Source organism: Arachis stenosperma, chromosome 2, assembly GCF_014773155.1.
Source record: "Arachis stenosperma cultivar V10309 chromosome 2, arast.V10309.gnm1.PFL2, whole genome shotgun sequence".
In the NCBI taxonomy this organism is placed as follows: Eukaryota; Viridiplantae; Streptophyta; class Magnoliopsida; order Fabales; family Fabaceae; genus Arachis; species Arachis stenosperma.
The window spans coordinates 96858361-96871645 of record NC_080378.1 but is presented as its reverse complement, the minus strand read 5'-3'; the positions used below and the strand labels follow the sequence as shown (position 1 = coordinate 96871645).

Below are 13285 nucleotides of genomic sequence, written 5' to 3'. Positions count from 1 at the left end.
TTCTTGCTTTAGCATCAACAAAAGGGTGGTATATCCATCAATTGGATGTCAATAGCGCATTTCTTCACAGTGACTTGCCTGAGACAGTTTTTATGTGTGTTCCACCAGGACTCTACATTCCTCTTAATCATGTTTGTAAGCTTGAATGCTCCCTATATGGACCCAAACAAGCCAGCCGCCAATGGAATCATAAACTTTGTTCTATTTTGAAGCTTTTTGGCTACCATCAATCCAAGGTGAACCACTCTTTGTTCACCAAAGGCAGCTCTTCCTCTTTCACTACCATCTCAGTCTATGTCGATGATTTGGTGCTGGCTGGTAATAATAAGGCTAAAATTCAACGTATGAAAACTTTGTTGAATGCTAAGTTTTGTATCAAGGATCTCGACAACCTCAAATACTTTCTTGGCTTTGAGATTGCTCGAAGTCAGCATGGCATCTTACTGTATTAGCACAAGCATGCTTTGGATTTTTTTGAAGGAGTTTGGCCTCTCTGATGCCAAGCTAGTCTCCACAGCCATGAGCTACACTTCAATGCTGTCCAAGAGTTCTGCACACTTCTTGCTGATTTGACTCCCTATCACCGACTCATAGGGAGGCTTTTGTACCTCACTAATACCAAGCCTGATATTAATTTCACAATGAACAAACTGAATTAGTACCTAGATTACACGACCACAGATAATTTTAAGGAGGGCCTACACATCTTGAAATACATCAAGAATTCACCAGCGAGAGGCATCCTGTTTGTTGTGAATTCTGACATGACATTGACAGGCTACTCTAATTCAGACGGCGGTATATGTGCGGACATACGAAGATCGGTCTCAAGATTTTGTTTCTTCCTTGGCTCGCTTCTGCTCTCTTGGAAAAGTAGAAAACAAAAAACGATTGCATGCAGTTCTGCAGAGGCAGAATATAGAGCCTTGGCTTTGGCAACTTTTGTGGGAAGGTGGATAAACTACATCCTCAAGGACTTTCAAGTGCCTTTGGACAAGCCAATCACGGTTTTTTTGCGACAACCAGTCAGCTCTACACATTGCCTCTAATTCTGTCTTCCATGAACGTTTTAGACATATTGAGATTCACTGTCATACTGTGAGGGATAGAGTTCAAGATGGTTCGCTAAAACTGTTGCCCATTTTCTCAGCCAAGTAGGTTGCAGATGTGTTGACCAAGAGTTTGGCTCTGGACATTTTTCAAAGATTCATTCCAAGCTTGGACTGTTTATATTCACAATCAAGCTCAGGTCTTGTACCTTTATCAATGTGATTTTTACCTAGGGGGTGGGAATGGGTAGGGTGAGGTAGTTTTTGGATCCAACCATAATTCTATCTGCGGGTTGAGAATATTCCAACCTTAATCCTACCTGTTCTTAACCCACGGATTACTAAAAAGATGTAATATTATTATATAACTTGATGATAATTTAAAATAGAACTGATTTTTATGTAAAAAAATATTAAATTATTAATTAATAATCTTCTCTTAGTGAGGGGTCATTGGTCGGGTAGGGTTAAAACTCAATCCGCACGCTATCCGACCCGCCCGAGTATCCTACCCTTCCTGCTGCGGATCGGGTTAGTAACCCTATCCGACCAAATTGGATTACCATTCCTAATATTACCCCTATAATAAAATCCATTTTCTCAAATCCCTTTTGCATTCACACCTATTAGCATACCAGAGATTCAACAAAAATAAAGGGATTTAGTATATGAGCATATACTAAATATTATATACCCTTTGAGCATATACTAAATATTATTCAACAAAAATACCCTATGAGCATATACAAAATTGGTTTTTTTTTTTATTACAAAGACCTATTTAGTATATGCTCATTTTTTAATAAAAAAAACATATAAATACTAATAAATTTTTTTTATTATTTTTATTAATTTTTATAATTATATATTTATTATTATATTTATTATTTTTTATAAAAAAATACAAATAAATTAAATTTTTATAATTTATTTTTTATATTTAAATTATCATCAAATAAAATATAAAAATATTATTTTTGTTGTAAAATAAATAAAAGATATATTAAATATAAAATAAAGATTTATAAATAGAAGACTCTAGCATTAATACTCCTTTCTATCTTTATATATATATATATACACATTACAACACATAATATTATTATATATATATATATATCTATTATATATATATATATATATATATATATATATATATATATATATATATATATATATATATATATATATATATATATAAAGATAGAAAGGAGTATTAAAAGTAAAGAGAGAGAGAATTGCATTTGCATATATTTTATTATTGCTGTTTAATTTCAAACGTTGCTTCAACTATTTATACACATGAGAAGGTTTTGATTTCAACCTTCATTTATTTTAATTGTCTTGGAGAGAGGTTCCTTCAATATGGAGAAGGTAAACCAACGTGGTCATCCACATACTTATCTTAACACTCCCCCTTGGATGACCATTTAGGATTATTGCCTCATTAAAACCTTACTAAAGGAAAATCCTGTGGGAAAAACCTTAGTGAAGGAAAAAGAGTACAATATCCTTTGTGATGGGGACTGCCTCATTAAAAACCTTGTCAAGAAAAACCCAATGAGAAAAAAACCTGACCAAGGAAAAAAGAGTACAGTCTCCCCCTCTTGCCGACATCATTTAATGTCTCGAAATTGGCGCATCCCAATCTCATGTACCAATCTTTCAAAGGAGGATTTTGGGAGTGACTTTGTAAATAAATCTGCCAGATTGTCACTTGAACGGATCTGTTGGACATCAATTGTCCGTTGATTTTGAAGATCATGAGTGAAGAAGAATTTGGGAGAAATGTGCTTTGTTCTATCGCCTTTGATGTATCCGCCTTTAAGTTAAGCAATGCATGTTGTATTATCTTCAAACAGGACAGTTGGAGCTATCTTATGATCAATTAGTCCACATGATGACAGAATATATTGGATCAAACTCCTGAGCCAAAAACACTCGCGATTAGCTTCATGTATCGCTAGTATTTCGGCATGATTAGAGGATGTTGCAGCAATCATTTGTTTCGTGGATCTCCATGATATAGCTGTACCACCATATGTGAATAGGTATCCTGTTTGAGATCTCCCTTTATGTGGATCAGACAGATATCCAGCATCTGTATAGCCAACTAATTGTGACTTGGATCCATATGGATAAAACAATCCCATATCAATTGTTCCATAAAGATATCAAAAGATCTGTTTGATTCCACTCTAATGTCTTCTGGTTGAAGAGGAACTATATCTTGCTAGTAAAGTCACAGCAAATGATATATCAGGTCACGTATTATTAGCAAGATACTCCAATGACACTAAGATATGGTACTTCAGGACCAAGGATATCTTCATTTTCTTCTTTAGGACGGAATTGATCCTTTTTTCACATCCAAAGATCTTACGATCATTGGGGTACTTAATGGATATGACTTATCCATATAAAATCTCTTCAAGATCTTTTCTGTGTATGTTGTTTGATGAATAAAGATCCCATCTTTTGTATGCTCGATCTGCAGGCCGAGACAAAATTTAGTGTTTCCAAGATATTTTCATCTCAAACTCTTCTTTTAGAGTTTTTATAATTGTTAGAATCTCTTCAGGAGTCCCAATGATATTTAAATCATCAATGTACACAGCAATTATAATAAATCCAGATGCAGATTTCTTTATGAAAACACATGGACATATATCATCATTCTTGAGTTCATTTTTGGCCAGATACTCAGTAAGACGATTATACCACATTCGTCTAGATTGTTTCAAACCATATAAAGATCTTTGCAATTTGACTGAGTATAACTCTTGTGAATATTCATTGGATGGTTTAGATATCTTTAATCCTTCAGGGACTTTCATATAGCTATCCCGATCTAATGAGCCGTATAAGTAGGTTGTTACCACATCCATTAAATGCATATGCAGTTTATGATATGTAGATAAACTGACCAAATAACGTAATGTTATCGCATCCACTACAGGAGAATACGTTTCTTCATAATCTATACCGGGCCTTTGCGAAAAACCTTGTGCCACAAGTCGGGCTTTGTAGCGCACAACTTCATTTTTCTCATTTCGTTTTCTCACAAATATCCACCTGTATCCAACAGGTTTTACATCTTCTGGTGTACGGACTATGGGTCCAAAGACTTCACGTTTGCAAGTGAGTCTAACTCAGCCTTCATGGCTTCTTTCCATTTTGGCCAATCATTCCTTTGTCGACATTCTTCGACTGATCTTGGCTCAAGATCCTTACTTTCATGCATGATATTTAGTGCCACGTTATATGCAAATATTTCATTGACAATTGTCTTATTTCGGTCCCATTTTTCTCCTGTAAAGACATAATTTATCGAGATCTCGTCATTTTCACAATTTTTAGGTACCTGAACGTCTTCTGGCGTTAAAACTATATCAGAATTTTGGACAACTGCAGGTGTCTCTACTATGTCTTTTTCAATAGGAATAGTATTTACCTCCTTTTTCTTTCGAGGATTTTTGTCTTTGGAACCGACAGGCCTGCCACGCTTCTGGCGTGTATTTGCTTCGGTGGCAATTTGTCCAACTGGGGCATCAATTCGAATTGGGACATTTTCTGCTGGTATATACGACTTGGTTATCCTCTTTGTATCAGAAAATGCATCAGGCAATTCATTTTCTATTCTTTGCAAATGTATAATCTTTTGAACTTCTAGTTCACATTGCCCTGATCGAGGATCTAAATGCATCAACGATGATGCATTCCAATTAAGTTCTTTTTCAAGAATCTTATTCTCTCCCCCTAATGTTGGAAATTTTGATTCATCAAAATGACAATCCGCAAACCGGGCTTTAAATACATCTCCCGTTTGTATCTCAAGATACCTCACTATAGAGGGAGAATCATATCCAACATATATTCCTAATTTTCTTTGGAGTCTCATTTTGGTGCGATTAGGTGGTGCAATGGGAACATATATCGCACACCCAAATATTCTTAAATGGGAAACATTTGGCTGCTGGCCAAAAGCTAATTGCATAGGAGAGAACCGATGGTAACTCGTTGGTCTCAAACGAATAAGTGCTGCGGCATGTAAAATAGCATGCCCCCAAACAGAGGTTGGGAGATTTGTTCTCATAAGCAAGGGTCTAGCAATTAACTAAAGGCGTTTAATAAGCGATTCTACTAACCCATTTTGTGTGTGAACATAAGCTACTGGATGTTCAACACTTATTCCATTAGCCATATAATAAGCATCAAAAGCTTGGGAAGTAAATTCACCAGCATTATCAAGGCGAATTACTTTGATTGGATTTTTTGGAAATTGTGCTTTTAATCGAATAATTTGAGCCAGTAATCTCGCAAACGCCAGGTTGCGAGAGGACAATAAGCACACATGTAACCATCTCGAAGATGCGTCTATTAGGACCATAAAATATCTAAAAGATCCACATGGTGGATGAATAGATCCACATATATCACCTTGAATCCTTTCTAGAAATTCAGGGGACTCAAATCCAATCTTTACTGGTAATAGCCTTAAAATTAACTTTCTCTGAGAACATGCAGCACAACAAAATTCACTAGATTTAAGAATTTTCTGGTTCTTTAGTGAATGTCCATGAGAGTTTTCAATAATTCTCCTCATCATGGTTGTTCCCGGATGACCCAAACGGTCGTGCCAAGTTATGAATTCATTTGGGCTAGTAAACTTCTGGTTTACATTGGCATGTGATTCAATTGCACTAATCTTGGTATAATACAACCCAGATGAAAGTGAGGGTAACTTTTCTAATATAACCTTTTTATTTAAATCATGAGTTGTGATACATAAATACTCATGACTTCCCTCATTCATAGTCTCAATATGATATCCATTTCGGCGAATATCTTTAAAGCTCAACAAGTTTCTTCGAGACTTGGTAGACAATAGTGATTATTTATTATGAATTTTGTTCCTCCAGGAAACAAAATTATAGCTCTTCCGGAGCCTTCTATCACATTGCCTGAGCCAATAATAGTATTAACACATTCTTCTTTTGGCACCAAATGTGTAAAATATATATCACTTTTGAGAATAGTGTGCGAACTTGCACTATCCGCAAGGCATACATCTTCATTACATATCCTTGCCATTCTCTTCAAAGACAAATAATAATAAAATGAGTAGTATGCACAGTTAAATTGAATACTTGATCGGAATTATTTTTCTAAGAAATACTGTACATAAAAATAATGTCATATACTAAAATTTTATTTTAAAACATGACACATTTAATAATTTCAAAATTCATAAATATTAATATTTCATTATTTATATACATCATATTTGAAACTTAAATACATAACAATAAGTTCTTTACATTATTTATTTACATGAATGCTTAACAATCTCACACATTAAACTATTCCATCATTGATCAAATGACCAATATTTCCTTCAGGATCCTCAAAGAAATCAGATACATCATAATGAGTGGTGGAATTTTCAGCATCATTTGAAACGAAATTTGACTCTTTTTTCTTGTCGTCCTTTTTCAAAGATGCCTGGTAAAGATCGACTAGGTGCCTTGGGGTACGACAGGTACGTGACCAATGGCCCTTTCCACCACAATGGAAACACTTATCCTCTGTTGATTTATTCTGCCCGATATTTCTTTCTTTATCCCACTTATGGTGAGATCCTCTCTTTTGAATATAATTCCTTTTCCTTCCATAATTTTTTTTGTTATTAAAACCTTACCATTTACCTCTTCTGGGGTAATTTGCCGCATTTACTTCAGGAAATGGGGCGGCGCCTGCTAGGCGCGCTTCATGATTTTTTAAGAGCAACTTATTGTTGCGTTCAGCAACAAGAATGTAAGAAATTAACTCAGAATATTTTTTAAATCCTTTTTCTCGATACTGCTGCTGCAGGAGCACATTCGAGGCATGAAAGGTTGAGAAAGTTTTCTCCAACATATCATGATCAGTTATCTTTTCCCCACATAATTTCATTCGTGAGGTGATTCGAAACATTGCAGAATTATATTCATTTATAGATTTAAAATCTTGTAAACGCAAGTGCGTCCATTCATATCGGGCTTGAGGAAGTATCACCGTTTTCTGATGATTATACCTTTCTTCAAGGTCTTTCCAAAGATCTGTAGGATCTCTTAATGTGAGATATTCATTTTTCAATCCTTCGTCAAGATGACGACGAAGGAAAATCATGGCTTTGGCTTTATCCTTCTGGGATGCATTATTTTCAGCCTTAATGGTATCTCCAAGATCCATTGAATCAAGATGGCAGCATCTAATATCTATGATAAATAATTGTTTCCAGATATATCAAGAGCATTGAATTCAAGATGAGAGAGTTTTGACATAATGAAAATTTGTTACCTGAGTCTTCCTAAAATTTAATCAGAGTTTCGTACTGATAACGTGTTGTAAAATAAATAAAAGATATATTAAATATAAAATAAAGATGTATAAATAGAATACTCTAGTATTAAAATAATTAGCTCAATAATGATTTATATATATAATAATATTATGTGTTCTAATGTGTGTATATATATATATATATATATATATATATAGAAAGGAGTATTAAAAGTAAAGAGAGAGAAAATTACATTTGCATATATTTTATTATTGCTGTTTAATTTTAAACGTTACTTTTACTATTTATACACATAAAAATGTTTTGATTTCAACTTTCATTTATTTTAATTGTCTTGAAAAGAAATTCCTTCAATATGGAGAATGGTCATCCACATACTTATCTTAACAATTTTTAATGTTATGTCTTATTATTGCTCAATTGCTCCTAGTTTCCACGAGAATCTTCTGCTTCCTTAATTGCATTCAGTTCACCTCGGTTGTTAATACTTGATACTTGAAAAAAAAAATGTCCGTCTCTCATTTTTTTGAGCCACATAAAATTGTGTAAGACCCGCGCGTGTGAAACGTTGAATGTTTAAATGAAGCCAAACTTTGAAAATAACTTTTTTAATAGAAAAATATTAGGTTGACGAAGATATTTTATTGATACTAGTTTTATATTATTTGAATTTAAAATTTAAAATTTAATATTATTATTTAAAATATTAAATAAATTTATTGGTCATATAATATTATTCTTTTTAAAACTAATCAAAATTTCAAAACCTTAATTTTTTACCTTTCATCCGGTTTTCTCTAGCTTTGAATACAAAATTATTTCTCCTAGAAGTAGACCAATGATGAAATTTCTAAATAATTTACATGAAAGTATGCAGTCTTATTCTTATACATTCAAATCCTATATGCTCAAAACAAATTCCATGATTTTCAGATTTGATTGCGGCATGCACTTTAAAAGGGTAAAGAACAAAACCACAATAAAATCGATATGAATAGTTTTTTAAAGTTTGACTTATATTTATCAAAATTAAAAAATTTAATATAATTTTATATATTTTTTAATATTTAAATTTAATTTTTATATTAATATTTATTATAATATTTTTAAATTTTAAAAAATATATTTTTAAATGTATTTATCATTTGTTTTTATTAAAAATTATTTTTAATTTAATTGATTAAATATAGATATTATTTAAAAAATTAATTTTTAAAAATTAATTTTTATAAATTATTTTTAAAAAATAAAAATTTTAACAAACTAAATTTAAGACAAATATAGTATTACCAAAACAGTTAGAATATATAGTTAAGAGAATTTGATTCATTACTTCTTCTAGAATAATATATAAATATATTTTTTACTGTTAAAAATTTTAAAAAATTTTGGAAAATATTTTATGTATTTAAATTTATCTAATTAAAATATATTTCAAGAAATTTTAAAAATATTTTTAGTATTTAATTTGTGTTAATTTTGTTTTTAATATTTTAAATATATTTTAATTATACTACTGAATGGTGACAACCTTGGACTGCTATATCACACATCAGCAGTAACACGTCAATCTATAATTTTGTATTTTTCAAATCAACTTAAAAAGCCAATTTAATTATTGTCCCATATTAGAACAATAAAAAAACATAAATACAAATATCAAATTACTTTTAAAACATTTGACATTAAAAAATAAAAATTTAAAAATAATATTATCATTTATCCAAACCGTTTAGAATGAAAAAAAAAATATTTATTCAAGAGTTATGCTACGTGTACACTAAAATTAGCTATCAAAGTTAGTCACCAATATAAAATATATACTGAAATATAAATATACATTAAAAATAAATTAAATAACACATGTATTTTTATATATAAATATATTGATGGCTAATTTTAATAGCTGATTTTAGTGTATAAATAATATTTTTGTTTACCCAAATATTTTAATTTCTATATTGCTAGGTTTTTAAATAAATTTGTGAGAAATGCTGGGTGAAATCCAATCTGTAAGACTGTAACTACCCTGAATTGATAAGGTCCCAAAGATACATACACATATATTTCCACCGAAGTCACACAGAAACTACAAAACTGAGAGATTGTTTTCATTTCTTTACCTAATATTCCTAAACTTGATATCTATAATTATATACACAAGAAATCAATCAAAAAAGATTATGAACTAGTGAGATTTCCAAGGTAAACACTGCAAATTAGTGCAAGAATTTGTCCAAGTATTTGAGCAGGCACCATCAATTCCATCACAACACTTGCAAACAACTCCAAGTGTAGAAAAAACCTTAGAGTACTCTGCAAATATAAAATCAATAATATTATTGCATATACCACACAAAATCCAAATAATTTGTGGCACCAGAGATAAAAAGAAATGTAAGAAATTGAAGAGTAGCTGTAATTACGATATTAACCTTGATGGGATACTAAGGAGAGTGCCCTTCCTTCTACAACTGATGAAGATCTCTCTCCATTTGAAACAATCAAGAGTAGCAGTAAGACCAAGATCACTGGTTTCTTATTGTTCATACCCATAATCATAATCATATACTTCAATTTGTTCTTGTTGGTGAGCTTCAAACAAAACCTGATGATGAGGTTCAAGAGCTATGAAGCATTGCGGTTTTGAGAGCTTTTAAAGATTTTGAAAAAAGATGGGATATGTATTTGCCTAGAAAGTATCATGAGGCACATATGATTATATTGTAATATTTATTATATATAAAACCCAAAATTGAAAGGGACAAATTAATAAATTAATAACAATGATAGTGACAGGGCCTAATTGGGTTCGGTGGTGACATTTTCTTTAGTATGTGCATGGTTTCTCTAGAAGAAAAGGGTGGCATATAAAGGTCTGAATTTAATTTAATTATTTTTAATTTGGATGTTATGAAATGTTGTGATGTTGGGTGGGGTGGGCTTCTGGAAGGAACATAGAAATCATGCCACACGTTTCCCACACAGTTACGTCTCCCTTTGAGAGATGACTGAGAAATTGGATATCACTTTCCTGCTTTAAAAGCCTTAAACCCTTTTTCTTTTTCGGCAATATTACATGACCATTGGATCAGTATTTGGGATTTTTGCCTAACAATATTTTATACTTATATTTATAAAAATTTATATACATAAATTAATACACTTTATATTTATATTTATTAGAATTTAAATATATAAATTAATAAAATTTATTTATTAAAGATAATTTAATATTTTTGTTGATTACATATTAATTAAAATTGTTAAAAACTGTTGGTTCTCAATATTTTTTATTTTTTTCTCTCAACTTTTTAAAACTTCATTTTTGTTTCATTTGTAAATTAATAATATAAAAAATTCCATATAAACATTTATTATGTATTTTCATATAAAATATTATTAGTCTTATACAAATAATTATAAACAAAACAGATAATTAGATAACATAGTGGAAAAAAAATTATATAGTATTAGTACATCAAAATTACTTTTTCCCCCAAAAGAATCATTTTCCAGTTGTTAGAAATAGGGTTGTCTGCGGATCGGATTGGATTGGATATGGCCAAAAATTCGATCCGATCCGCACTAAAATCATCGGATCGGATCGGATCTAATATCCGCAGTTTTTAGGATCGGATCAGATATCGGATATATCCGCAAAACACAAAAATATTTTTAAAAGTTTATTTTTATTAAAAAAATATCAATAAAATTTATTTTTTCTATTCTTTTAAATATGTTTACTCTTAAAATAATATTAAACATACTTTTCTTGAATAATAAATTAAAATAATTTAACATATATGATAATTATTAGTTGAAATAAAACATAAAAAGAATATTTTACTTATTTATTTCTTTATTTCTGCGGATACGCGGATATACGGATCGGATATGCGGATACCAACACAAAATCCGCAATCCGATCCGATTAGTGTGCGGATCTGATCTGATCCGATCCGAAAGCCTTGCGGATCGGATCCATATCCGCAATTTTCGAATCGGATTCGGATAAACACGAATAAACACTGCGGATATGCGGATCGGATCTGATCCATGGACACTCCTAGTTAGAAACGAGGATTCTATTATATTATAAAAAAGAAAATATCCTTCCGAGCATAGCCAAATTTATTGGTTTAACTAATATTTTAATAAAAAAATAAATTTTAGGTTGTTTATAATTTTATCAAATTTATAACTAAATTTTTACAGTTTAAAATTTTGTACATAGATTTTTTAACTAAATTAAACTACTGTATTTTTTGTTAACCAAATACAAAATATCGTTTAAATATTTATTTTTTTACTTGATATAAAATAAATAGTAGAATATTATGAAAGTAAATATTTTGTTATTGTTATTATTATGTTTTTTTTTCTAAAATATAACTACTAGTAGAAATTCAGTTATAAATTGTCAAATGGTAAAAATCTAATTAAAAATGTAATAATACTTTAAGAACTAATAAAATAATTAACAAACAATAAGCATAAATATAAAAGCAAATAAGACAAATATCTTTCGTCGGTAAATTTTAATGAATACATAAAAAAAAGTTATGTCTCAAAAATAAGAAGTTATATTATATCGCTGTCTCTATTTTTACAATTAAACTAATTTCTTTGTCTACAATTTCTATATTTATATCGTAAACATAGTATTCAAACTTAGTTTTAATGCATCTCTACTGCATCAACGCAATGTGTTTTGTTCTTTAAATTAATGTAAGCGGGTCCTTGTTTCTAATTAGTAGGGACAAAACTAAATTATAGGGGTAACTCCGTTGACTTTTTTCTCATTTGCATATACTAAGTTAAACAATCTAGAAGATGATGTTTATAGCTTAAAAAATCCAGAAGATAAACCCCCTAAAACAAATCCATATATCGATTTCTTTGATATTCAAGTTTATCAAAACAGTGACGGACCCAAAAAATTTTAAGAGTGGGGACAAAAATATATATACTAAAATAAATTTTGTTAAATATTATTAATTATATAGAAATATAAAAATTAAAGAGTTAGTGAACACTTTCATTCTTAAAATACTATTTATTATATATAATTTATAAAAAAAATATTTTTTATTTCTAAAACTTGAACTTAAAATATTTTAATTAAATTATAAATACCTTATTATCCTAACTAATTTTTTATACACATTTAATAATAAAAGACTGAATTAATTGGTACATTAGCGCCTAATGATACACTAATATTTATAATTTGAAACTAGAATTATATATAAATACTAAAATAATTAAATCTGTATACGAAAAGTATGCTTATATAAAATAATAGAAACATAATTCACAATTTTTTCTTTCTTTTTTTAAAAATAATTAAATTTGTTATATATTTTTTAATTTAATTTTGATATAATGTTACATGAAAAATTTTATACATCTATTTAATTATGTATTGTAATTAAAATATTTTTCTATTACTATTTCTAAAAATAAAAAATATATTCTAAATTAGTAAATTAATAAATTTATTTTAAAATTTTATACGCAACATAGGTACATATAATAGAACAAAAGATAAAAAATAAGTAATAAAAATGAGTAAATCGAAAATAAAATAAAATATATAAAGTCACAAAAAAAATAAAATATTAGATTAATACCTAAACTACAATTGTTTGAATTAAAATTTGTAATTGAAAATATCAAAAAGAGAAACAATGAAATTGAAAGATACATAGAGTCATGGAGAACTATATAAAAAACATAAAATATTTAAAATTTATTTTTTGATAAAGAGAAGATAACCACTAGACAAGGAATAAAAAAAAAGTTGAAAATATAAAAATAAAAAGAGGGTTTAAGGGAATAAAAGAGTGACGACACAAGAATTAAATTTGATTAGGTTAAATAATAA

At 29.5% G+C, this 13285-nt stretch overlaps 1 protein-coding gene across 1 annotated transcript; it reads right to left on the bottom strand.

The window, feature by feature from the left end:
• Window positions 1-9394: 9394 nt before the first annotated feature.
• Window positions 9395-10128, bottom strand: LOC130961758 (uncharacterized). Its single transcript, XM_057887755.1, has 2 exons — window positions 9831-10128; window positions 9395-9711 (listed from the first exon to the last, which is right to left on the bottom strand). The coding sequence occupies exons 1-2, from the start codon at window positions 9961-9963 to the stop codon at window positions 9584-9586; spliced, it is 261 nt and encodes an 86-aa protein (XP_057743738.1). The 5' UTR covers window positions 9964-10128; the 3' UTR covers window positions 9395-9583.
• Between the last annotated feature and the right edge of the window lie 3157 nt (window positions 10129-13285).